This window comes from Pseudophryne corroboree, chromosome 5 (assembly GCF_028390025.1).
Source record: "Pseudophryne corroboree isolate aPseCor3 chromosome 5, aPseCor3.hap2, whole genome shotgun sequence".
Classification (NCBI taxonomy): Eukaryota; Metazoa; Chordata; class Amphibia; order Anura; family Myobatrachidae; genus Pseudophryne; species Pseudophryne corroboree.
Genome location: NC_086448.1, coordinates 791,645,403 through 791,673,170, shown reverse-complemented (window position 1 = coordinate 791,673,170; position 27,768 = coordinate 791,645,403). Strand labels below are relative to the sequence as shown.

At 47.7% G+C, this 27,768-nt stretch overlaps 1 protein-coding gene across 1 annotated transcript in view; it reads right to left on the bottom strand.

Moving 5' to 3' along the window:
• DGKB (diacylglycerol kinase beta) overlaps positions 1-27,768 on the bottom strand; it is a 903,118-nt gene that overhangs the window by 720,119 nt on the left and 155,231 nt on the right. Inside the window, exon 8 of the mRNA XM_063924421.1 lies at positions 19,803-19,922. Coding sequence (XP_063780491.1) covers positions 19,803-19,922 — 120 coding nt within the window. The remainder of the gene's footprint in view (positions 1-19,802; positions 19,923-27,768) is intronic.

Below are 27,768 nucleotides of genomic sequence, written 5' to 3'. Positions count from 1 at the left end.
GGTGTTGCTGGCGCTGGGGAGGAAATTGACCAGGAGGATTCTGATGGTGAGGTGGTTTGTTTAAGTCAGGCACCCGGGGAGACACCTGTTGTCCGTGGGAGGAATATGGCCGTTGACATGCCAGGTGAAAATACCAAAAAAATCAGCTCTTCGGTGTGGAGGTATTTCACCAGAAATGCGGACAACAGGTGTCAAGCCGTGTGTTCCCTTTGTCAAGCTGTAATAAGTAGGGGTAAGGACGTTAACCACCTCGGAACATCCTCCCTTATACGTCACCTGCAGCGCATTCATAATAAGTCAGTGACAAGTTCAAAAACTTTGGGTGACAGCGGAAGCAGTCCACTGACCAGTAAATCCCTTCCTCTTGTAACCAAGCTCACGCAAACCACCCCACCAACTCCCTCAGTGTCAATTTCCTCCTTCCCCAGGAATGCCAATAGTCCTGCAGGCCATGTCACTGGCAATTCTGACGATTCCTCTCCTGCCTGGGATTCCTCCGATGCATCCTTGCGTGTAACGCCTACTGCTGCTGGCGCTGCTGTTGTTGCTGCTGGGAGTCGATGGTCATCCCAGAGGGGAAGTCGTAAGCCCACTTGTACTACTTCCAGTAAGCAATTGACTGTTCAACAGTCCTTTGCGAGGAAGATGAAATATCACAGCAGTCATCCTGCTGCAAAGCGGATAACTGAGGCCTTGACAACTATGTTGGTGTTAGACGTGCGTCCGGTATCCGCCGTTAGTTCACAGGGAACTAGACAATTTATTGAGGCAGTGTGCCCCCGTTACCAAATACCATCTAGGTTCCACTTCTCTAGGCAGGCGATACCGAGAATGTACACGGACGTCAGAAAAAGACTCACCAGTGTCCTAAAAAATGCAGTTGTACCCAATGTCCACTTAACCACGGACATGTGGACAAGTGGAGCAGGGCAGGGTCAGGACTATATGACTGTGACAGCCCACTGGGTAGATGTATGGACTCCCGCCGCAAGAACAGCAGCGGCGGCACCAGTAGCAGCATCTCGCAAACGCCAACTCTTTCCTAGGCAGGCTACGCTTTGTATCACCGCTTTCCAGAATACGCACACAGCTGAAAACCTCTTACGGCAACTGAGGAAGATCATCGCGGAATGGCTTACCCCAATTGGACTCTCCTGTGGATTTGTGGCATCGGACAACGCCAGCAATATTGTGTGTGCATTAAATATGGGCAAATTCCAGCACGTCCCATGTTTTGCACATACCTTGAATTTGGTGGTGCAGAATTTTTTTAAAAACGACAGGGGCGTGCAAGAGATGCTGTCGGTGGCCAGAAGAATTGCAGGACACTTTCGGCGTACAGGCACCACGTACAGAAGACTGGAGCACCACCAAAAACTACTGAACCTGCCCTGCCATCATCTGAAGCAAGAAGTGGTAACGAGGTGGAATTCAACCCTCTATATGCTTCAGAGGTTGGAGGAGCAGCAAAAGGCCATTCAAGCCTATACAATTGAGCACGATATAGTAGGTGGAATGCACCTGTCTCAGGCGCAGTGGAGAATGATTTCAACGTTGTGCAAGGTTCTGATGCCCTTTGAACTTGCCACACGTGAAGTCAGTTCAGACACTGCCAGCCTGAGTCAGGTCATTCCCCTCATCAGGCTTTTGCAGAAGAAGCTGGAGACATTGAAGGAGGAGCTAACACGGAGCGATTCCGCTAGGCATGTGGGACTTGTGGATGGAGCCCTTAATTCGCTTAACAAGGATTCACGGGTGGTCAATCTGTTGAAATCAGAGCACTACATTTTGGCCACCGTGCTCGATCCTAGATTTAAAGCCTACCTTGGATCTCTCTTTCCGGCAGACACAAGTCTGCTGGGGTTGAAAGACCTGCTGGTGACAAAATTGTCAAGTCAAGCGGAACGCGACCTGTCAACATCTCCTCCTTCACATTCTCCCGCAACTGGGGGTGCGAGGAAAAGGCTCAGAATTCCGAGCCCACCCGCTGGCGGTGATGCAGGGCAGTCTGGAGCGACTGCTGATGCTGACATCTGGTCCGGACTGAAGGACCTGACAACGATTACGGACATGTCGTCTACTGTCACTGCATATGATTCTCTCAACATTGATAGAATGGTGGAGGATTATATGAGTGACCGCATCCAAGTAGGCACGTCACACAGTCCGTACTTATACTGGCAGGAAAAAGAGGCAATTTGGAGGCCCTTGCACAAACTGGCTTTATTCTACCTAAGTTGCCCTCCCACAAGTGTGTACTCCGAAAGAGTGTTTAGTGCCGCCGCTCACCTTGTCAGCAATCGGTGTACGAGGTTACATCCAGAAAATGTGGAGAAGATGATGTTCATTAAAATGAATTATAATCAATTCCTCCGCGGAGACACTGACCAGCAGCAATTGCCTCCACAAAGTACACAGGGAGCTGAGATGGTGGATTCCAGTTAGAGATGAGCGCCTGAAATTTTTCGGGTTTTGTGTTTTGGTTTTGGGTTCGGTTCCGCGGCCGTGTTTTGGGTTCGACCGCGTTTTGGCAAAACCTCACCGAATTTTTTTTGTCGGATTCGGGTGTGTTTTGGATTCGGGTGTTTTTTTCAAAAAACACTAAAAAACAGCTTAAATCATTGAATTTGCGGTCATTTTGATCCCATAGTATTATTAACCTCAATAACCATAATTTATACTCATTTTCAGTCTATTCTGAACACCTCACACCTCACAATATTATTTTTAGTCCTAAAATTTGCACCGAGGTCGCTGTGTGACTAAGATAAGCGACCCAAGTGGCCGACACAAACACCTGGCCCATCTAGGAGTGGCACTGCAGTGTCACGCAGGATGGCCCTTCAAAAAAATACTCCCCAAACAGCACATGACGCAAAGAAAAAAAGAGGCGCAATGAGGTAGCTGACTGTGTGAGTAAGACTAGCGACCCTAGTGGCCGACACAAACACCGGGCCCATCTAGGAGTGGCACTGCAGTGTCACGCAGGATGGCCCTTCCAAAAAACCCTCCCCAAACAGCACATGACGCAAAGAAAAAAAGAGGCGCAATGAGGTAGCTGACTGTGTGAGTAAGACTAGCGACCCTAGTGGCCGACACAAACACCGGGCCCATCTAGGAGTGGCACTGCAGTGTCACGCAGGATGGCCCTTCCAAAAAACCCTCCCCAAACAGCACATGACGCAAAGAAAAAGAAAAGAAAAAAGAGGTGCAAGATGGAATTGTCCTTGGGCCCTCCCACCCTTATGTTGTATAAACAAAACAGGACATGCACACTTTAACCAACCCATCATTTCAGTGACAGGGTCTGCCACACGACTGTGACTGATATGACGGGTTGGTTTGGACCCCCCCCAAAAAAGAATCAATTAATCTCTCCTTGCACAAACTGGCTCTACAGAGGCAAGATGTCCACCTCATCATCACCCTCCGATATATCACCGTGTACATCCCCCTCCTCACAGATTATCAATTCGTCCCCACTGGAATCCACCATCTCAGCTCCCTGTGTACTTTGTGGAGGCAATTGCTGCTGGTCAATGTCTCCGCGGAGGAATTGATTATAATTCATTTTAATGAACATCATCTTCTCCACATTTTCTGGATGTAACCTCGTACGCCGATTGCTGACAAGGTGAGCGGCGGCACTAAACACTCTTTCGGAGTACACACTTGTGGGAGGGCAACTTAGGTAGAATAAAGCTAGTTTGTGCAAGGGCCTCCAAATTGCCTCTTTTTCCTGCCAGTATAAGTACGGACTGTGTGACGTGCCTACTTGGATGCGGTCACTCATATAATCCTCCACCATTCTATCAATGTTGAGAGAATCATATGCAGTGACAGTAGACGACATGTCCGTAATCGTTGTCAGGTCCTTCAGTCTGGACCAGATGTCAGCATCAGCAGTCGCTCCAGACTGCCCTGCATCACCGCCAGCGGGTGGGCTCGGAATTCTGAGCCTTTTCCTCGCACCCCCAGTTGCGGGAGAATGTGAAGGAGGAGATGTTGACAGGTCGCGTTCCGCTTGACTTGACAATTTTGTCACCAGCAGGTCTTTCAACCCCAGCAGACTTGTGTCTGCCGGAAAGAGAGATCCAAGGTAGGCTTTAAATCTAGGATCGAGCACGGTGGCCAAAATGTAGTGCTCTGATTTCAACAGATTGACCACCCGTGAATCCTTGTTAAGCGAATTAAGGGCTCCATCCACAAGTCCCACATGCCTAGCGGAATCGCTCCGTGTTAGCTCCTCCTTCAATGTCTCCAGCTTCTTCTGCAAAAGCCTGATGAGGGGAATGACCTGACTCAGGCTGGCAGTGTCTGAACTGACTTCACGTGTGGCAAGTTCAAAGGGCATCAGAACCTTGCACAACGTTGAAATCATTCTCCACTGCGCTTGAGACAGGTGCATTCCACCTACTATATCGTGCTCAATTGTATAGGCTTGAATGGCCTTTTGCTGCTCCTCCAACCTCTGAAGCATATAGAGGGTTGAATTCCACCTCGTTACCACTTCTTGCTTCAGATGATGGCAGGGCAGGTTCAGTAGTTTTTGGTGGTGCTCCAGTCTTCTGTACGTGGTGCCTGTACGCCGAAAGTGTCCCGCAATTCTTCTGGCCACCGACAGCATCTCTTGCACGCCCCTGTCGTTTTTTAAAAAATTCTGCACCACCAAATTCAAGGTATGTGCAAAACATGGGACGTGTTGGAATTTGCCCATATTTAATGCACACACAATATTGCTGGCGTTGTCCGATGCCACAAATCCACAGGAGAGTCCAATTGGGGTAAGCCATTCCGCGATGATCTTCCTCAGTTGCCGTAAGAGGTTTTCAGCTGTGTGCGTATTCTGGAAAGCGGTGATACAAAGCGTAGCCTGCCTAGGAAAGAGTTGGCGTTTGCGAGATGCTGCTACTGGTGCCGCCGCTGCTGTTCTTGCGGCGGGAGTCCATACATCTACCCAGTGGGCTGTCACAGTCATATAGTCCTGACCCTGCCCTGCTCCACTTGTCCACATGTCCGTGGTTAAGTGGACATTGGGTACAACTGCATTTTTTAGGACACTGGTGAGTCTTTTTCTGACGTCCGTGTACATTCTCGGTATCGCCTGCCTAGAGAAGTGGAACCTAGATGGTATTTGGTAACGGGGGCACACTGCCTCAATAAATTGTCTAGTTCCCTGTGAACTAACGGCGGATACCGGACGCACGTCTAACACCAACATAGTTGTCAAGGCCTCAGTTATCCGCTTTGCAGCAGGATGACTGCTGTGATATTTCATCTTCCTCGCAAAGGACTGTTGAACAGTCAATTGCTTACTGGAAGTAGTACAAGTGGGCTTACGACTTCCCCTCTGGGATGACCATCGACTCCCAGCAGCAACAACAGCAGCGCCAGCAGCAGTAGGCGTTACACGCAAGGATGCATCGGAGGAATCCCAGGCAGGAGAGGACTCGTCAGAATTGCCAGTGACATTGCCTGCAGGACTATTGGCATTCCTGGGGAAGGAGGAAATTGACACTGAGGGAGTTGGTGGGGTGGTTTGCGTGAGCTTGGTTACAAGAGGAATGGATTTACTGGTCAGTGGACTGCTTCCGCTGTCACCCAAAGTTTTTGAACTTGTCACTGACTTATTATGAATGCGCTGCAGGTGACGTATAAGGGAGGATGTTCCGAGGTGGTTAACGTCCTTACCCCTACTTATTACAGCTTGACAAAGGGAACACACGGCTTGACACCTGTTGTCCGCATTTCTGGTGAAATACTTCCACACCGAAGAGCTGATTTTTTTGGTATTTTCACCAGGCATGTCAACGGCCATATTCCTACCACGGACAACAGGTGTCTCCCCGGGTGCCTGACTTAAACAAACCACCTCACCATCAGAATCCTCCTGGTCAATTTCCTCCCCAGCGCCAGCAACACCCATATCCTCCTCATCCTGGTGTACTTCAACACTGACATCTTCAATCTGACTATCAGGAACTGGACTGCGGGTGCTCCTTCCATCACTTGCAGGGGGCGTGCAAATGGTGGAAGGCGCATGCTCTTCACGTCCAGTGTTGGGAAGGTCAGGCATCGCAACCGACACAATTGGAGTCGGACTCTCCTTGTGGATTTGGGATTTCGAAGAACGCACAGTTCTTTGCGGTGCTACTGCTTTTGCCAGCTTTAGTCTTTTCATTTTTCTAGCGAGAGGCTGAGTGCTTCCATCCTCATGTGAAGCTGAACCACTAGCCATGAACATAGGCCAGGGCCTCAGCCGTTCCTTGCCACTCCGTGTGGTAAATGGCATATTGGCAAGTTTACGCTTCTCCTCCGACAATTTTATTTTAGGTTTTGGAGTCCTTTTTTTACTGATATTTGGTGTTTTGGATTTGACATGCTCTGTACTATGACATTGGGCATCGGCCTTGGCAGACGACGTTGCTGGCATTTCATCGTCTCGGCCATGACTAGTGGCAGCAGCTTCAGCACGAGGTGGAAGTGGATCTTGATCTTTCCCTAATTTTGGAACCTCAACATTTTTGTTCTCCATATTTTAATAGGCACAACTAAAAGGCACCTCAGGTAAACAATGGAGATGGATGGATTGGATACTAGTATACAATTATGGACGGGCTGCCGAGTGCCGACACAGAGGTAGCCACAGCCGTGAACTACCGCACTGTACTGTGTCTGCTGCTAATATATAGACTGGTTGATAAAGAGATAGTATACTCGTAACTAGTATGTATGTATAAAGAAAGAAAAAAAAACCACGGTTAGGTGGTATATACAATTATGGACGGGCTGCCGAGTGCCGACACAGAGGTAGCCACAGTCGTGAACTACCGCACTGTACTGTGTCTGCTGCTAATATAGACTGGTTGATAAAGAGATAGTATACTCGTAACTAGTATGTATGTATAAAGAAAGAAAAAAAAACCACGGTTAGGTGGTATATACAATTATGGACGGGCTGCCGAGTGCCGACACAGAGGTAGCCACAGCCGTGAACTACCGCACTGTACTGTGTCTGCTGCTAATATATAGACTGGTTGATAAAGAGATAGTATACTCGTAACTAGTATGTATGTATAAAGAAAGAAAAAAAAAACCACGGTTAGGTGGTATATACAATTATGGACGGGCTGCCGAGTGCCGACACAGAGGTAGCCACAGCCGTGAACTACCGCACTGTACTGTGTCTGCTGCTAATATATAGACTGGTTGATAAAGAGATAGTATACTCGTAACTAGTATGTATGTATAAAGAAAGAAAAAAAAACCACGGTTAGGTGGTATATACAATTATGGACGGGCTGCCGAGTGCCGACACAGAGGTAGCCACAGCCGTGAACTACCGCACTGTACTGTGTCTGCTGCTAATATATAGACTGGTTGATAAAGAGATAGTATACTCGTAACTAGTATGTATGTATAAAGAAAGAAAAAAAAACCACGGTTAGGTGGTATATACAATTATGGACGGGCTGCCGAGTGCCGACACAGAGGTAGCAACAGCCGTGAACTACCGCACTGTACTGTGTCTGCTGCTAATATAGACTGGTTGATAAAGAGATAGTATACTCGTAACTAGTATGACTATAAAGAAAGAAAAAAAAACCACGTTAGGTGGTATATACAATTATGGACGGGCTGCCGAGTGCCGACACAGAGGTAGCCACAGCCGTGAACTACCGCACTGTACTGTGTCTGCTGCTAATATATAGACTGGTTGATAAAGAGATAGTATACTCGTAACTAGTATGTATGTATAAAGAAAGAAAAAAAAACCACGGTTAGGTGGTATATACAATTATGGACGGGCTGCCGAGTGCCGACACAGAGGTAGCCACAGCCGTGAACTACCGCACTGTACTGTGTCTGCTGCTAATATAGACTGGTTGATAAAGAGATAGTATACTCGTAACTAGTATGACTATAAAGAAAGAAAAAAAAAACACGGTTAGGTGGTATATACAATTATGGACGGGCTGCCGAGTGCCGACACAGAGGTAGCCACAGCCGTGAACTACCGCACTGTACTGTGTCTGCTGCTAATATATAGACTGGTTGATAAAGAGATAGTATACTCGTAACTAGTATGTATGTATAAAGAAAGAAAAAAAAACCACGGTTAGGTGGTATATACAATTATGGACGGGCTGCCGAGTGCCGACACAGAGGTAGCCACAGCCGTGAACTACCGCACTGTACTGTGTCTGCTGCTAATATAGACTGGTTGATAAAGAGATAGTATACTCGTAACTAGTATGACTATAAAGAAAGAAAAAAAAACCACGGTTAGGTGGTATATACAATTATGGACGGGCTGCCGAGTGCCGACACAGAGGTAGCCACAGCCGTGAACTACCGCACTGTACTGTATCTGCTGCTAATATATAGACTGGTTGATAAAGAGATAGTATACTCGTAACTAGTATGTATGTATAAAGAAAGAAAAAAAAACCACGGTTAGGTGGTATATACAATTATGGACGGGCTGCCGAGTGCCGACACAGAGGTAGCCACAGCCGTGAACTACCGCACTGTACTGTGTCTGCTGCTAATATATAGACTGGTTGATAAAGAGATAGTATACTCGTAACTAGTATGTATGTATAAAGAAAGAAAAAAAAACCACGATTAGGTGGTATATACAATTATGGACGGGCTGCCGAGTGCCGACACAGAGGTAGCCACAGCCGTGAAATACCGCACTGTACTGTGTCTGCTGCTAATATAGACTGGTTGATAAAGAGATAGTATACTCGTAACTAGTATGTATGTATAAAGAAAGAAAAAAAAACCACGGTTAGGTGGTATATACAATTATGGACGGGCTGCCGAGTGCCGACACAGAGGTAGCCACAGCCGTGAACTACCGCACTGTACTGTGTCTGCTGCTAATATAGACTGGTTGATAAAGAGATAGTATACTCGTAACTAGTATGACTATAAAGAAAGAAAAAAAAACCACGGTTAGGTGGTATATACAATTATGGACGGGCTGCCGAGTGCCGACACAGAGGTAGCCACAGCCGTGAACTACCGCACTGTACTGTGTCTGCTGCTAATATAGACTGGTTGATAAAGAGATAGTATACTACTAATATTATATATACTGGTGGTCAGGTCACTGGTCACTAGTCACACTGGCAGTGGCACTCCTGCAGCAAAAGTGTGCACTGTTTAATTTTAATATAATATTATGTACTCCTGGCTCCTGCTATAACCTATAACTGGCACTGCAGTGCTCCCCAGTCTCCCCCACAATTATAAGCTGTGTGAGCTGAGCACAGTCAGATATATATATACATTGATGCAGCACACTGGGCTGAGCAGTGCACACAGATATGGTATGTGACTGAGTCACTGTGTGTATCGTTTTTTTCAGGCAGAGAACGGATATATTAAATAAAACAAACAACTGCACTGTCTGGTGGTCACTGTGGTCGTCAGTCACTAAACTCTGCACTCTCTTCTACAGTATCACAGCCTCAGGTCAATCTCTCTCTCTCTCTCTCTCAACCCTAATCTAAATGGAGAGGACGCCAGCCACGTCCTCTCCCTATCAATCTCAATGCACGTGTGAAAATGGCGGCGACGCGCGGCTCCTTATATAGAATCCGAGTCTCGCGAGAATCCGACAGCGTCATGATGACGTTCGGGCGCGCTCGGGTTAACCGAGCAAGGCGGGAGGATCCGAGTCTGCTCGGATCCGTGAAAAAAACCATGAAGTTCTGGCGGGTTCGGATTCAGAGAAACCGAACCCGCTCATCTCTAATTCCAGTGGGGACGAATTGATAATCTGTGAGGAGGGGGATGTACACGGTGATATATCGGAGGGTGATGATGAGGTGGACATCTTGCCTCTGTAGAGCCAGTTTGTGCAAGGAGAGATTAATTGCTTCTTTTTTGGGGGGGGTCCAAACCAACCCGTCATATCAGTCACAGTCGTGTGGCAGACCCTGTCACTGAAATGATGGGTTGGTTAAAGTGTGCATGTCCTGTTTTGTTTATACAACATAAAGGTGGGTGGGAGGGCCCAAGGACAATTCCATCTTGCACCTCTTTTTTCTTTTCTTTTTCTTTGCATCATGTGCTGATTGGGGAGGGTTTTTTGGAAGGGACATCCTGCGTGACACTGCAGTGCCACTCCTAAATGGGCCCGGTGTTTGTGTCGGCCACTAGGGTCGCTAATCTTACTCACACAATCAGCTACCTCATTGCGCCTCTTTTTTTCTTTGCGTCATGTGCTGTTTGGGGAGGGTTTTTTGGAAGGGACATCCTGCGTGACACTGCAGTGCCACTCCTAGATGGGCCCGGTGTTTGTGTCGGCCACTAGGGTCGCTAATCTTACTCACACAGCTACCTCATTGCGCCTCTTTTTTTCTTTGCGTCATGTGCTGTTTGGGGAGGGTTTTTTGGAAGGGACATCCTGCGTGACACTGCAGTGCCACTCATAGATGGGCCCGGTGTTTGTGTCGGCCACTAGGGTCGCTAATCTTACTCACACAGCTACCTCATTGCGCCTCTTTTTTTCTTTGCGTCATGTGCTGTTTGGGGAGGGTTTTTTGGAAGGGCCATCCTGCGTGACACTGCAGTGCCACTCCTAGATGGGCCCGGTGTTTGTGTCGGCCACTAGGGTCGCTAATCTTACTCACACAGCTACCTCATTGCGCCTCTTTTTTTCTTTGCGTCATGTGCTGTTTGGGGAGGGTTTTTTGGAAGGGACATCCTGCGTGACACTGCAGTGCCACTCCTAGATGGGCCCGGTGTTTGTGTCGGCCACTAGGGTCGCTTATCTTACTCACACAGCGACCTCGGTGCAAATTTTAGGACTAAAAATAATATTGTGAGGTGTGAGGTATTCAGAATAGACTGAAAATGAGTGTAAATTATGGTTTTTGAGGTTAATAATACTTTGGGATCAAAATGACCCCCAAATTCTATGATTTAAGCTGTTTTTTAGTGTTTTTTGAAAAAAACACCCGAATCCAAAACACACCCGAATCCGACAAAAAAAATTCGGTGAGGTTTTGCCAAAACGCGTTCGAACCCAAAACACGGCCGCGGAACCGAACCCAAAACCAAAACACAAAACCCGAAAAATTTCAGGCGCTCATCTCTAGTTGAATACCGGGTCAGGTGCAGTGTGAATGGGAGCCGCCCGGTATTCAACCCGGGTACCCGGCAATATACCGACCCGGTATATTGCCGGGTCGGAAAGCCAGCAGAGGGGAGCAAATGCCGGATCCCACCCGGTAAGTACACGTTTCTTTTACCGGGTGGGATCCGGCATTTGCGATCTGAATGCGGTATTAGTCTGTGTCCGTGGAATCATGCAGTATACATATTTTTGGTGGGTGAATTATACTGAATATATTGATGTGCTGGTGATTATATGGGCCTTCAAGATCTACATGCATTATGTCTACAGTCACTAGTTCGACCTCAGATGGTTGACAGACTAAAGGTTGACATGGACAAAAGGCCGACATATAAAAGGTTGACACTGGAAAAGGTCGACATGGACAAAAGTTCGATAGGTCAAAGGGTCGACATGACAACAGTCCACACACAAAAAAATGGTTGACACTTATTGGGGGATACGGGCATTACATGGAGAACACTTAGGTCAACAATCATTAGGTCGACATGCATTAGGTCGACATGGTCACTAGGTCAACATGCGTTTTTCAATTTTTTTTTTCATTTTTTGAACTTTATAATCTTTTAATTTTTGTATTTTTTTTTTATATAACGCTTTACTACACTTTTACACAGAGAAGCATGCACAGATCTCACTGATCCGTGCATGATTCTCGAAACACACCAGCCAGAAGCAGGTCTACATGAAAGTTCTATTTCTGTACGAACTCCATGCTTTTCCGGCAGTGTTTGGCTATTGGCCCTCATTCCGAGTTGTTCGCTCGCAAGCTGCTTTTAGCAGCTTTGCACACGCAAAGCCGCCGCCTACTGGGAGTGAATCTTAGCTTATCAAAATTGCGAACGAAAGATTAGCAGAATTGCGAATAGACACTTCAAAGCAGTTTCTGAGTAGCTCCACACTTACTCGGCAACTGCGATCAGTTCAGTCAGTTTCGTTCCTGGTTTGACATCACAAACACACCCAGCGTTCGGCCAGACACTCCTCCGTTTCTCCAGCCACTCCCGCGTTTTTCCCAGAAACGGTAGCGTTTTTTCGCACACACCCATAAAACGTCCAGTTTCCGCCCAGAAACACCCACTTCCTGTCAATCACATTACGATCACCAGAACGAAGAAAAAACCTTGTAATGCCGTGAGTAAACTACCTAACTGCATAGCAAATTTACTTGGCGCAGTCGCACTGCGGACATTGCGCATGCGCATTAGCGACTAATCGCTCCGTTGCGAGAAAAATATAACGAGCGAACAACTCGGAATGACCCCCATTGTCAGCAGTGATTGAGAATACGAATTCCCGTGTTGTATGAGGTGTATGTGAACAAACAACCGTGTTTGGCCGATGGTCTAATGATTCATATTTGTGTGGACGGCTGTGTATCTCAGTACGAATTGCCCCAACATGGCCGAGATTTGTGTTTAGTACATTTCTGAGTTGTATTTTCATAGGAAAATGCATTCTCAAATCAAATCAGGAGCTTAGTAAATTTCCCTTTACGTTTCTGAAGAACAAGTCTACAAGCCAGTATGTCACACACTGCCTACTCAGAGAATTCCCTCCCTGGTAACATGACACCTGGCTGTGTATAAAGCATACATGCCAACATTCTGGCTACCCCCTCCAGGAGGTGGCAGGCAGGTCGGCAAAGTGGAGGGCATGTTGTGGCATGAGGGGGCATAGAGGGGCGTAGCATTGGGCCATGACCAGGCCCGGTGCTACCCGCTCAGCAAAGGGATGCAAAGGGATTTGTGTAAACGACACTACTACAGGGGGGGGTTTGTGTAAGCAGCACTACGAAGTGGGGATTTTGTGTCAGCGGCACTACTACAGGGGGATTTTGTGTAAGCGGCACTACTACAGGGGGATTTTGTGTAAGTGGCACTACTACAGGGGGGAATTTGTGTAAGCAGCACTACTACAGGGGGATTTTGTGTAAGTGGCTCTACTACAGGGGGGAATTTGTGTAAGCAGCACTACTACAGGGGGATTTTGTGTAAGCTGCACTACTACAAGGGAGGGGGGGTTTGTGTAAGTGGCACTACTACAGGGGGGATTTTGTGTAAGCAGCACTACTAAGTGGGCATTTTGTGTCAGCGGCACTACTACAGGGGGCATTTTGTGTCAGCGGCACTACTACAGGGGGATTTTGTGTAAGCTGCACTACTACAGGGGAGGGGGGGTTTGTGTAAGCGGCACTACTACAGGGGGGATTTTGTGTAAGCAGCACTACTAAGTGGGCATTTTGTGTAAACGGCACTACTAAGGGGACTTTGTGTAAGCGGCACTACTACAAGGGGGATTTTGTGTAAGCGCACTACTACAGAGGGGATTTTGTGTAAGCGGCACTACTAAGGGGGCATTTTGTGTAAGCGGCACTACTACAGGGGGGATTTTGTGTAAGTGGCACTACTACAGGGGGATTTTGTGTAAGCGGCACTACTAAGGGGGCATTTTGTGTAAGCGGCACTACTACAGGGGGATTTTGTGTAAGCGGCACTACTAAGGGGGCATTTTGTGTAAGCGGCATTACTACAGAGGGGATTTTGTGTAAGCAGCACTACTACAGGGGGGATCTTGTGTAAGCGGCACTACTACAGGGGGATTTTGTGTAAGCGGCATTACTACAGGGGGGATTTTGTGTAAGCGGCACTACTACAGGGGGGATTTTGTGTAAACGCCATTACTACAGGGGGGATTTTGTGTAAGCGGCACTACTAAGGGGGCATTTTGTGTAAGCGGCACTACTACAGGGGGGATTTTGTGTAAGCGGCACTACTACAGGGGTGATTTTGTATAAGTGGCACTACTAAGGGGGCATTTTGTGTCAGCGGCACTACTACAGGGGGCATTTTGTGTAAGCGACACTACTACAGGGGGGATTTTGTATAAGTGGCACTATTAAGGGGGCATTTTGTGTCAGCGGCACTACTACAGCGGGATTTTGTGTAAGCGGCACTACTACAGGGGGATTTTGTGTAAGCGGCACTACTAAGGGGGCATTTTGTGTAAGCCCTGAAGGGGGCACCTGGCTCCAACACTGTCCCCTGACCATGCACTTCCTGCCATCACTTCCATAAAAGAGCTACCCACCGAGCGGAGGCGGAGCGCCGATCAGCATCAGCGCGGCTGTCGGCTGTGCTGTGTGTGGTCGCGGAGGACCACGTCCTGACAGCTGACTGACCTTTCATTGAGCAGCCGGCCCACCCTGCAGACTGAGGACGCATGCAAAGAGGAATCAAGGAGGGGGGCTTTGTAATTTAGAATAATTTACCCCGTAGCTCAGCAGGCCTGCCCGCCACCAGGAGTCACCAGCAGCCACGGGCAGATTGGCTGGCCCGGCCGTAGACTGCAGCTGGCTCCAGGACTCATCGCTGGGGTTGCCTCCAGCATCTTAATATACACTTGCGGGTGGTTGGCCACTTCCCTGGGACCAGCGGCCGCCTCAGCTGTTCTAATCCTGGATGTCAGACAGAGGGTTCTGCGCTGCAAGTACTGCGCATCACAGGCTTTCCATCGGGAAGCGGACATCACAGGAACCCCAGCATGGGACACAGGAGGCCGTGGGCACCGGGGCTGGTGCTGCTGCTTCTTCTGCAGGTCAGTCACTGTCTGCTTGCCTTGTGTACACCTGCAGGTTACAGCTCCAGCCTCATGTCCTGCGAAATGCTGCACCCCAGACCTCTCACCTGCTGGCCCGTGACTGCTCCCTATCCCCCATGACTGCTCCTTATGCCCCATGACTGCTCCCTATCCCCCATGACTGCTCCTTATGCCCCATGACTGCTCCCTATGCCCTCTGACTGCTCCTTATGCCCCATGACTGCTCTCTATGCCCCCTGACTGCTCTCTATGCCCCCTGACTGCTCCTTATGTCCCCTGACTGCTCCTTATGTCCCCTGCCTGCTCTCTATGCCCCATGACTGCTCTTTATGCCCCCTGACTGCTTCTTATGCCCCATGACTGCTCCCTATGCCCTCTGACTGCTCCTTATGCCCCATGACTGCTCCCTATGCCCTCTGACTGCTCCCTATGCCCTCTGACTGCTCTTTATGCCCCCTGACTGCTACCTATGCCCTCTGACTGCTCCTTATGCCCTCTGACTGCTCCTTATGCCCCCTGACTGCTCCCTATGCCCCCTGCCTGCTCCCTATGCCCCCTGACTGCTCCCTATGCCCCCTGACTGCTGCCTATGCCCCCTGACTGCTCCCTATTCCCCATGACTGCTCCCTATGTATGTGACTGATCCCTATGCCCCGACACACCTTTGACTGCTCCCTATGTCTCTGAGGCACTGGCCTCTGACTGCACCAGATGCCCCCTTTTTCCTGCACCTCAGACCTAGCAGGAAATCTGCCTGACAGACTCTCCCTCACTGCCCGTCATCCTCTCTGTGGCGTCACCCACTGCCTCTCACAGTATCCCACTCCCTGTCACCCAATGCCACTCTGTCTCCAATTATCTATCCACGTCACCGCTCTCTTGCTTGTCAGCCTCTTCCTGTCATGCAATGCATGCCTCTCCCCATCATCCTCTACATCATCCACAGACTCCCCCTGGTGTTATCCATTGCATCTCCATGTCATCCATTCCCTGGCATCACCTACTGCCTCTCCGTCTCCCACTATCTCTCCCTGTCAGCTCTCACTGTCATCCACTGCCTCACCCGTCATCCTCTACATCACCCACTGTCTCTCCCTTGGGTCACCCATTGTATCGTGGTGAGAGCATGATAAAAACGAGGGCACTGGGGGAAGGGGAACATGGCTCACACGGGGGAATAAGGACATGACTCACACAGGAGAAGGGGGGAAATGGCTCACACAGGGGGAATGGGGACATGGCTCACATATGGACCAGGGGAAGGTGTTATATGGCTCTCACAGGGGGAAGGAATGAGACATGGCTCACACAGGGGCCAAGGGAGGGGGGACAACACAGGGTCCCCTAGTTATAATAAAAGAGAGAGACCCGCCAAGCATTCATGTGAGGGACGCCACAGCCTGAGACATTGACACAGTGTGATACAGTAATTAAGTTTGTACAGTATGTCTTAATTTTCCTATCGGCGTGTTTGTTATTTTTTATGTGAAGCCAATGTGTTTTATTATTTACGCTGTGGTTACCTATGTTCTGTATTATTTTTCTATCAGTGCCAATGTGTTTTACTATTTTCCTGCAGGGGCTTATGTGCTTTTTGTGGTGGCCTATGTGCTTTATTTTATATGAGTGCCAATGTGTGTGTTTTTTTCCTATCTGTGCCAACGTGTGTGTCTGTGTTTTTTAACTACAATGGGGTCTGCAATGTAGTGTAGGGTACAATGGGGTCGATAATATAGTGTAGGGTACAGAGGGGTCAATAATATTGTCAGGTAAGGTGTACTGTAAATGGGTCAATAGTTTAGGGTATAGAGGTGTCAGTGATTTAATGTAGGGTATAGAGGGGTCGGTGATGTGGTGGCAAGTATAAAGGAGTCAGTTAAAATACATTTTTTTTTAGTTGGGGGGGGGCACAGCATTTTATCTTGCCTCCGGGCAACTAGGATGAAGTTACGCCACTGACTACAAGGGGGCATTTTGTGTAAGTAGCACTACTACAGGGGGGATTTTGTGTAAGTAGCACTACTACAGGGGGGATTTTGTGTAAGCGGCACTACTACAGGGGGGATTTTGTGTAAGCAGCACTACTACAGGGGGGATTTTGTGTAAGTGGCACTACTACGTGGGCATTTTGTCTAAGTGGCACTACTACGCTGGGATTTTGTGTAAGTGGCACTACTACAGGGGGGATTTTGTGTAAGCAGCACTACTACAGTGAGGATTTTGTGTAAGCAACACTACTACAGGGGGGATTTTGTGTAAGCAGCACTACTACAGGGGGGATTTTGTGTAAGCGGCACTACTACAGTGAGGATTTTGTGTAAGCAACACTACTACAGGGGGGATTTTGTGTAAGCAGCACTACTACAGGGGGGATTTTGTGTAAGCAGCACTACTACAGTGAGGATTTTGTGTAAGCAGCACTACTACAGGGGGGATTTTGTGTAAGCAGCACTACTACAGGGGGGATTTTGTGTAAGCGGCACTACTACATGGGGATTTTGTGTAAGCAGCATTACTACAGGGGGGATTTTGTGTAAGCAGCACTACTACAGGGGGGATTTTGTGTAAGCAGCACTACTACAGTGAGGATTTTGTGTAAGCGGCACTACTACAGGGGGGATTTTGTGTAAGCGGCACTACTACAGGGGGGATTTTGTGTAAGCAGCACTACTACAGTGAGGATTTTGTGTAAGCGGCACTACTACAGGGGGGATTTTGTGTAAGCAGCATTACTACATGGGGATTTTGTGTAAGCAGCATTACTACAGGGGGGATTTTGTGTAAGCAGCACTACTACAGGGGGGATTTTGTGTAAGCAGCACTACTACAGTGAGGATTTTGTGTAAGCGGCACTACTACAGGGGGGATTTTGTGTAAGCAGCATTACTACATGGGGATTTTGTGTAAGCAGCATTACTACAGGGGGGATTTTGTGTAAGCAGCACTACTACAGGGGGGATTTTGTGTAAGCAGCACTACTACAGTGAGGATTTTGTGTAAGCGGCACTACTACAGGGGGGATTTTGTGTAAGCGGCATTACTACATGGGGATTTTGTGTAAGCAGCACTACTACAGGGGGGATTTTGTGTAAGCAGCACTACTACAGGGGGGATTTTGTGTAAGCAGCATTACTACAGTGAGGATTTTGTGTAAGCAGCACTACTACAGGGGGGATTTTGTGTAAGCGGCACTACTACAGGGGGATTTTGTGTAAGCAGCATTACTACAGTGAGGATTTTGTGTAAGCAGCACTACTACAGGGGGGATTTTGTGTAAGCGGCACTACTACAGGGGGATTTTGTGTAAGCAGCATTACTACAGGGGGGATTTTGTGTAAGCGGCACTACTACAGGGGGATTTTGTGTAAGTGGCACTACTACAGGGGGGATTTTGTGTAAGCAGCACTACTACAGGGGGGATTTTGTGTAAGCGGCACTACTACAGTGAGGATTTTGTGTAAGCGGCACTACTACAGGGGGGATTTTGTGTAAGCGGCACTACTACAGGGGGGATTTTGTGTAAGCGGCACTACTACAGGGGGGATTTTGTGTAAGCAGCACTACTACAGGGGGGATTTTGTGTAAGCAGCACTACTACAGTGAGGATTTTGTGTAAGCAGCACTACTACAGGGGGGATTTTGTGTAAGCGGCACTACTACAGGGGGGATTTTGTGTAAGCGGCACTACTACAGGGGGATTTTGTGTAAGCAGCATTACTACAGGGGGGATTTTGTGTAAGCGGCACTACTACAGGGGGATTTTGTGTAAGTGGCACTACTACAGGGGGGATTTTGTGTAAGCAGCACTACTACAGGGGGATTTTGTGTAAGTGGCACTACTACAGGGGGGATTTTGTGTAAGCGGCACTACTACAGGGGGGATTTTGTGTAAGCAGCACTACTACAGGGGGGATTTTGTGTAAGCGGCACTACTACAGGGGGATTTTGTGTAAGCAGCACTACTACAGGGGGGATTTTGTGTAAGCAGCACTACTACAGGGGGGATTTTGTGTAAGCGGTACTACTGCAGGGGGATTTTGTGTAAGCAGCACTACTACAGTGAGGATTTTGTGTAAGCGGCACTACTACAGGGGGGATTTTGTGTAAGCGGCACTACTACAGGGGGGATTTTGTGTAAGCGGCACTACTACAGGGGGGATTTTGAGAATAAGTAGCACTACTATGTGCGGTGTTATGTTAATAAGCTTGTGCTACTGTGGCGTAATTTTAAATGGGGGTACTATTGTGTGGCCATGCCCCTTCCGTGTAAGACCACACCCCTTCCGTATAAGACCACACCTAAGTGCACCAAAGGCGTGTGCTGTCCCTTTGTAAAGTATAGGAGGGCACAAAATTATAGTTTGCAGGGGGGCGCCGAACACCCTAGCACCGGCCCTGCCCGTGACCTAAATGGGGGTGAGACCAGGGCATGAGACAGAGGGATCACATCATCAGACACCCTGCTGGACAGTAACAACTGCGGGAGACTGCTGGGGACTTCTGGGGATGCGGGTGAGGGGCGTCTCGCCGGTAGACTTGCCCACTGATCGGGAGCCTCCTGGCCATTCCGGGAGAAAGGAACATGATATTTATTCACTGCAATAAACACTTGCGTTTTCATATTATTAATTTTGGTTATACACAACATTTAATACGTACTATCTCCAAAAAGGGCTTTTTTTTTTTTTAACCACACCAGAGCAAGATAATCAGTTCTCAAAGGTGTCACTGAAGAGAATTCCGAATTTAGCACAAATGATCTACAGTAATTAAATCCTGCTTTGGGACATTATTTAAAAAAAAACTTATATTTCAAAAAACATCAAAATAAATTCATATAACATTTTAACAACTTTTTTTACTTTTATTTTGTCTGAACCAATGATGACGATAATTGAATAGGTAGCAGATTTGCTGAGAATAGAACTACTGGCCCCAAATCATAAACGGGCCCTTCGGGAGAATGCCTTAACTCTAGTTTAATTGTCACAGGATTTCCGTGGGACATACTGTAATCTCAGTACATGCAAAATGTATAAAAACTCACATTTTCCAGCCCGAGTAGAACCAGGAGTGGGATCGTTGTCATTCCTCCTTGAATCCATTCATCTAGTGACACGGTGCCATCATGGTCATAATCAATTTCTTTCATCATTTCATGGAGAATCTAGGAGCAGAGGATGGAAAGCGAAACCTTTACAGGTGTTCAAGTCATTTATCTAAAGGATATTTTGGCACAATTTTATTTTTTTGTTTTTGCCTTTATTGCGTTTCTCAATTTGTGTCTGAGTTTGTAGCTTCTTTGCGGGCAATAATATAAATGCAGATCTCCGCCCTTATTCGGAGGCAGTCGCACCAGGAGGGGCCGCATCGCCCGTATACATCCACTTGGGAAAGAATCTTTCACCATTATCTATACGAATTTCACCAGCCGTACCCTGGGTGCTAGAGATCTGCCTGACATCACCCGAATCTCTGCATTTGCTCACCTCTGAATATGCCGCAGTGACATCTACAGGCCTATGAAACACCCACAGCGCACTTATCCTACCTGCAAGCACACCGTTGCCCCCCAGTCACAGTCATTTAGTTGCACGTGGAGATTGGATCACTTTTTGTGCAACTCTGAAGAACTCGCAGAACCACTAAGATGCGTACCAGATCCCTCTGATGTCCTCAGCTACTTGTACAGTACGAAGATCTGCAGATGCAGCCACTGTCAAGTGCGACTCTGAATCAGAACATTTGTAACCATTTTCCAAGTCTTGGTGAGGGCAACACAGATGTTGTGATGGTTAGCGTTACTACCGCATAGCACTGAAGTCTTGAGTTTGACTCCCACCATTGCCCTAACTGTGTGGAGTTTGTATATTCTCCCTATGCTCGCGTGAGTTTCCCCAAGCTAGTATTTTTTAATGATTGTTTATGTGAATGGCTGAATCAAACAGCTATTTGGGCTTGTACAAGTAACGTTGTGTACTGTAATTATTTTTGTCTTCTATCTTGGAACTAAACATTTGGCTGCTGAACAAAAATCGAACCAGCCAAAGAGTCATACTCCCCAAAAAGGTCAAAATTTGTCTTTTTTTTGGGCAGCACTAGTAATAAGTATACAGGAAATATGTAAATGCAATGATCAGTAATGCCAGCTCAGAATCACATATAAAATAAAGCTTTACGGCTGACACATTTCTGGTTGGGGTCAATTTGCGGAGTTTTGACTGTCACTAGGAGGCCCATTAATTAGTCCATCCTGCCCTTTAAAAATGCGGAAACAGCTTACATACTGTACCTCTTAAATGTGCTAATATAGAAAGATGAAGGAATATAATGATGTTTAATCAGTGATTTTTAGTCAAATAAAAAATAGGCAAGGTGTGTGTCACCCTTTCACCAAATGACAGCTAAAAAAACAAATAAAAATAATGGATATAAGCGTAATATAAATAAACTCTATTATTTGTTCATTCTAACTGTTCAATAGAGCAAGAAAAAAAATCACACCAAGCATCCAGTGTAATAATATAGAAATAATGCTACAATATATATGTAACAATATACAAAATATTGTAGAATATAAAAAAGACCATAGTTGCGACTGGTTTACCCATAGTATTGTAAGTTACAACCACCTAATCCAGTGGTTCTCAAACTATTTTGAGTTGCGGCGCCCTAGAGTTTCAGAAATTATTTCCTGGCACCCCCAGGCCAAATGATTCTTATAGAGAAATTTATAAAAAAAATAAAAAAATTAAATGAAGTAAACTGTGCATATATGTCATCCTTAGGGTTATTTGTGTGGTGAGGGGCTGGATTCACTTCTGTTTGTCCACACAGTTTCTGATGGGAAGCCACAAGCATTGATTTTGCCTATTACATTGGCCATAAAGAATTTGAATTGGTCCTGGACCACCAAACCAAGGCACCCCTGCAAGTACCTTGAGGAACTCCAGCCTAGGCACACAGTTTTGGAGCCACTGACTTAATCAATGTATGCCAATAAAGGGTACAAAATAAATGTCTCTTAAGACGGCTGATACTGGTATTATACTGTATAGCCAAAGTACGGTACCCGGAATAACAGTCCAACATGAGGAAATAGATTTCAAGACGAGAGTCAGACACCTGATGTAAGAGAGTTTCCTGTGCAGCGTTCCTCTTTATCATCCTCTCAGTTTAAACCATACAGTGCAGTCACTCAAATTCTCTAATCACACAGGAGATTAAAGTCAGCAAGTCTATGTACAGTACGCTGACGCGTTTCGTCTTGTCTTTTCAACAATGTACTGCACTGACCTACAGTATACAACGTCCTGAAGCCACCAGGAATATCGCCTGCCATGGCTGCATCTACTGATCAGTCACCTAAACTTAGAACTCTGTTGTTCCATAATTGGGCACAGGCCATCCTACTGGGGTACACTACGGGTTTAACATGTGGTCTGACTGGTGTTGAGACATGGTGGAAACATCTGCCTTTCAGTCAGGAGAATATACTGTATGTATCCCATCCTTTTGTATGTACCTGTGACAGATTTCTTCTCCCTTCACGAGTCCACAGTCAGCCTTCATACAGAGAACTGTTTGGCATCAGTAAGGATTGTAAAAGGACCAGGAGGCATAATAGATATGAGGAACATGATCTCAAGCCAGACACTGGGAATACTATGTTTGATGCTGTCAGAAATTTACTTTTATCTGTCATCTCACCGCCTTCAGCAGTTAGATCAAATTAGTCAGATCGGGAAGACTGCAGCAGGGGGAAATGTAAAAGGAGGATACAATTGTAGCATCCTAGCACAACTCTAAATCACAGCGTAGTTGACCAGGGTTTGTGTGCAACATGGAAAAGCATCCAGTACAAACCTGCATGCACATATAACACCGCAACTAAACATTATCCAGACTGCTCTTAAGTCTCTATCCTACAAACACCTCCAAAGTGTCATGCAAGCATCGACCAACTACTGCTGTACTACACGTATGGCCATACATGTATCCAGGAACCAGCAGCAGCCAACTACTGTATACCACCGAGAGGGGCCAGTAGCTGCCGTGACAACTGACTGGACAGCACAGAAGCTGCAGGACCAGTAGCTGGAACCAGCCATGTTCCTACTGGGGACCTGCTTCCTGAAATACCACTTTACATTGTTGATAATGGGAGTGTCATACTGTATTTTACAAAGCAGTGTTGTTACTGAAACGCTTCAGTTATATGAGCTTCTGTTTGCAGCCATCTGTATCTTTGGATGTGTTCTGTACAACTCTCACACTCACCCTATTTGTGCTTCTGGAGGTGGCAAGGCACCAGTGCAGAGTAGCTACACGTAATGTGATGGTGGGGGGCGGGGAGATGAGTTCCACCCCCCAGGACCACCCCTCTAGGACCACTTTAAGCCCTGCTAACTACTATTACTGCTCTTCTTTATCGTTCCATTTTATACAGTTATAGATATCCTTTCCATCTACTGGTCATCGATAATAGTCTGTATTGTGGTAACTTTTTATTGCACTTTAAAATTAATTTCCTTAACTAAACTAATTTCCAGTGTATTCAGATTGATCACGGAATGCAAATTCAGACTTTCCTAATATTTCTGAAACAAAACTACAGTTAAAGCAGAAAACAAAGTAAAAACAACAACAAAAAACAAAAGAAAATTACAGGAAAGAAATCTCACATTGTAAATTGAAATGTTATACAAAAAAACGAGTTATATGGTAAGAACTTACCTTTGTTAAAACTCTTTCTGCGAGGTACACTGGGCTCCCCAAGGATTGGACAATGGGGTGTAGAGTAGGATCTTGATCCGAGGCACCAACAGGCTCAAAGCTTTGACTGTTCCCAGAATGCACAGCACCGCCTCCTATATCACCCCGCCTCCCAGCACAGAAGCTCAGTTTTTAGTTAACCAGCCCAATGCAGTAGCAGGAAAAGAGACGACAACAGTTAGTAGCCACATACACCACACTCTCACGACAAGAGAAGTGTCAGCGGCTAATGCCATACGAACCCAAAGAAGCTAATTGCGTCAGGGTGGGCGCCTTGTGGAGCCCAGTGTACCTCGCAGAAAGAGATTTAACTAAGGTAAGTTCTTACCATAAATCTCGTTTTCTGCTGCGGGGTACACTGGGCTCCACAAGGATTGGACAATGGGGATGTCCTAAAGCAGTTCCTTATGGGAGGGGACGCACTGTAGCGGGCACAAGAACCCGGCGTCCAAAGGAAGCATCCTGGGAAGCGGCAGTATCGAAGGCATAGAACCTTATGAACGTGTTCCCGGAAGACCACGTAGCCGCCTTGCACAATTGTTCAAGGGTCGCACCACGTTGGGCCGCCCAAGAAGGTCCAACAGACCGAGTAGAATGGGCCTTAATGTGAACAGGAGCAGAGAGATCAACCTTCACATAAGCATGTGCAATCACCATTCTAATCCATCTGGCCAGGGTCTGCTTGTGAGCAGGCCAGCCACGTTTGTGAAATCCAAACAACAAAAAGAGAATCAGATTTTCGGATAGAAGCAGTTCTCTTCACATAGATACGGAGAGCCCGTACTACAGCCAAAGACCGCTCTTTGGGAGACACATCAGGAGAGACAAATGCCGGAACCACAATCTCCTGATTAAGGTGGAACGAAGAAACCACCTTAGGTAAATATCCTGGATGAGTCCTAAGAACCGCCCGATCACTGTGAAAAATCAGATATGGGGAACTACAAGACAAGGCACCCAGATCCGACACTCTTCTAGAGGCAGAGAGGCAATAGCCAGCAAGAACACCAGAGGCAATAGCCAGCAAGAACACCACCTTAAGGGAAAGCCACTTAAGGTCAGCTGAACCAAGAGTTCAAACAGAGGCTCCTGCAACGCCTCCAAAACCACCAACAAGTCCCAAGGAGACACAGGCGGGACATAGGGAGGTTGGATACGCAACACACCCTGAGTGAAAGTATGCACATCAGGCAAAGTCGCAATTTCTCTCTGAAACCACACCGACAAGGCAGAAATATGAACCTTTAGGGAGGCCAGATGCAGGCCCAACTCTAGGCCTTGCTGCAGAAAAGCCAAAAGCTTGGCTGTACTAAACTTGGAAGCGTCATAATTGTTAGATGCGCACCAAAGTAGGAATGCCAGACCCTATGGTAAATCCGAGCAGAAGCCGGTTTCCAGGCCCGCAACATAGTTTGAATGACCTCTTCAGAAAAACCCTTAGCCCTCAAGACGGAAGCTTCAAGAGCCACGCCGTCAAAGACAGCCGGGCTAGGTCCTGGTAGACACAGGGGCCCTGAATGAGGAGGTCTGGGCATTGAGGAAGTAGAATTGGACGCTCTGACGATAGACCCTGAAGGTCTGAGAACCAGTGCCGTCTGGGCCACGCCGGAGCTATGAGAAGCAGATTTCCTTTTTCTTGCTTGAACTTCCGAATTACCCTGGGCAGGAGTGACACCGGAGGGAACACGTACGGCAGCCGAAACCTCTTGGCACCGCCAGCGCATCCACGAATGCTGCTTGACGATCCCTTGTCCTTGCTCCGAAGACCGGAACCTTGTGATTGTGTCGAGACGCCATCAGATCCACGTCTGGAAGACCCCACTTTTCCACGAGGAGTTGAAACACTTCTGGATGGTGGCCCCACTCGCCGGCATGCACGTCCTGACGACTGAGAAAGTCCGCTTCCCAATTCAGGACTCCCGGAATGAATATTGCCGATATGGCCGGTAGATGGCGTTCCGCCCAACGTAGAATCCGTGAGACTTCCTTCATTGCCAAACGGCTTCGAGTGCCGCCTTGATGATTTATGTAAGCCACTGTGGTGGCGTTGTCCGACTGTACTTGAACAGGACAGTTCTGAATTAAATGCTGGGCCAGGTTCAACGCATTGAAGACCGCCCGCAATTCCAGAATGTTGATCGAGAGGAGAGATTCCTCCTTGGTCCACCAACCCTGAAGGGAGTGTTGCTCCAGCACTGCGCCCCAACCTCTTAGACTGGCATCTGTCGTCAACAGGACCCAGTTGGATATCCAGAAGGGACGACCCCTGCACAATTGTTGGTCCCGGAGCCACCAGTGTAGCGACAGACGGACCTCTGTAGTCAATAAGATCATTTGAGATCTGATCCGGTGAGGCAGGCCGTCCCACTTGGCTAGAATCAGCCTCTGGAGGGGGCGAGAATGGAATTGAGCATACTCCACCATGTTGAATGCTGATACCATTAGGCCCAGCACCTGCATTGCCGAATGTATCGACACTTGCGGACGAGAAAGGAAGCAACGAATCCTGTCCTGAAGCTTCAGGACTTTCTCCTGAGACAAGAACAACCTCTGGCTGTGAGTGTCCAACAACGCTTCCAGGTGCACCATGCTCTGAGCAGGGACCAGGGAGGATTTCTTCCAGTTGATGAGCCACCCGTGGGCTTGTAGAAACCAGACCGTCATATCCAGATGACTTAGGAGAAGATCTGGGGAATTTGCCAGGATTAACAAGTCGTCCAGATACGGCAGTATCCTGACCCCTTGAAGGCGGAGTACCACCGTCATCACCGCCATGACTTTGGTGGAGACTCGCGGAGCCGTTGTTAAACCAAAAGGTAACGCCCGAAACTGGTAATGTAGGTTGCCAATAGCGAACCTCAGGTATTGTTGATGTGACACTGCTATAGGAATATACAGGTAAGCATCCTGTATGTCCAGGGGGACCATGTAGTCCCCAGGTTCCAAGGCCAGAACTATAGAGCGAAGGGTTTCCATACGGAACTTGGAAACCTTCATAAACCTGTTCAATGCCTTGAGGTTGAGAATGGGCCGGGAGGACCCATTCGGTTTCGGGACTAGAAACAGCGGAGAATAGTACCCCCGGCCCCTCTGAGCAAGAGGCACCTGTACTACGACTCCTGTATCCAGGAGGGTCTGTACCACCGAGTGTAGAGTTTTTGCCTTTGTCTGGTCCAAAGGGACGTCTGTCTGGCAAAATCGATGAGGGGGTCGGTATTTGAAGGCTATGGCGTAACCTCGAGTGACGACTTCCCGTACCCAGGCATCTGAAGTGGTCTTCAACCATTCCTGTGTATACCCTAGAAGCCGGCCCCCCACCCTGGGATCCCCCAGGGGGAGGCCCGCCCCGTCATGCGGCAGGCTTATCGGTCTTGGCAGCTGGCTGACGGGCAGCCCAGGCTCTTTTGGGCTTCGACTTACCAGGTTTGGAAGTGCGGGCCTGCTTATGGTACACCTGACCTTTTGCTTTACCTGAAGGAAGAAAGGGGCGAAAGGACGTACCTTTAGCCCTCGACACAGAAGGAGCGGTATTAGGCTGACAGGCAGTTTTGGCAGTAGCCAAGTCAGCCACTATCTTATATAAGTCCGCCCCAAAATGAATATATCCCTTGAAAGGGAGTACCTCCAGGGTTTTTCTAGAGTCCAGATCCACAGACCAGGATCTCAGCCACAATATCCGGCGAGCCAGGACTGACGTAGTAGAGGCCTTGGCTGCTAGGATACTGGCATCAGAAGCCGCCTCTTTAATATATCGAGAAGCTGTGACAATATATGACAAGCATTGTCTAGCATGGTCAGAAGAGATTTCAGCTTCTAACTCCAAGGCCCATGCTTCAATAGCCTCTGCAGCCCGTGTAGCTGCGATAGTGGGCCTTTGTGCAGCACCCGTGAGGGTGTAAATTGCTTTCAGACAACCCTCCACATGTTTATCCGTAGGCTCTTTTAGAGACGTGATGGTAGTGACAGGTAGAGCTGAGGAAACCACCATCCTAGCCACATGTGAGTCCACTGGAGGAGGCGTTTCCCAATTTTTAGACAGCTCTGGCGCGAGGGGATAGTGAGCCAGCATCTTCTTTTGAGGCACAAACTTCGTACCCGGGTTTTCCCAGGGTTCCTGACGTATATCCACTAGGTGGTCAGAGAGAGGTAAAACTTGTCTAACCACTTTCTGATGCTTGAACCTATCTGGTTTCTTAGGAGGGACGGATGGCTCGGGATCATCCGTAATCTGCAGAATT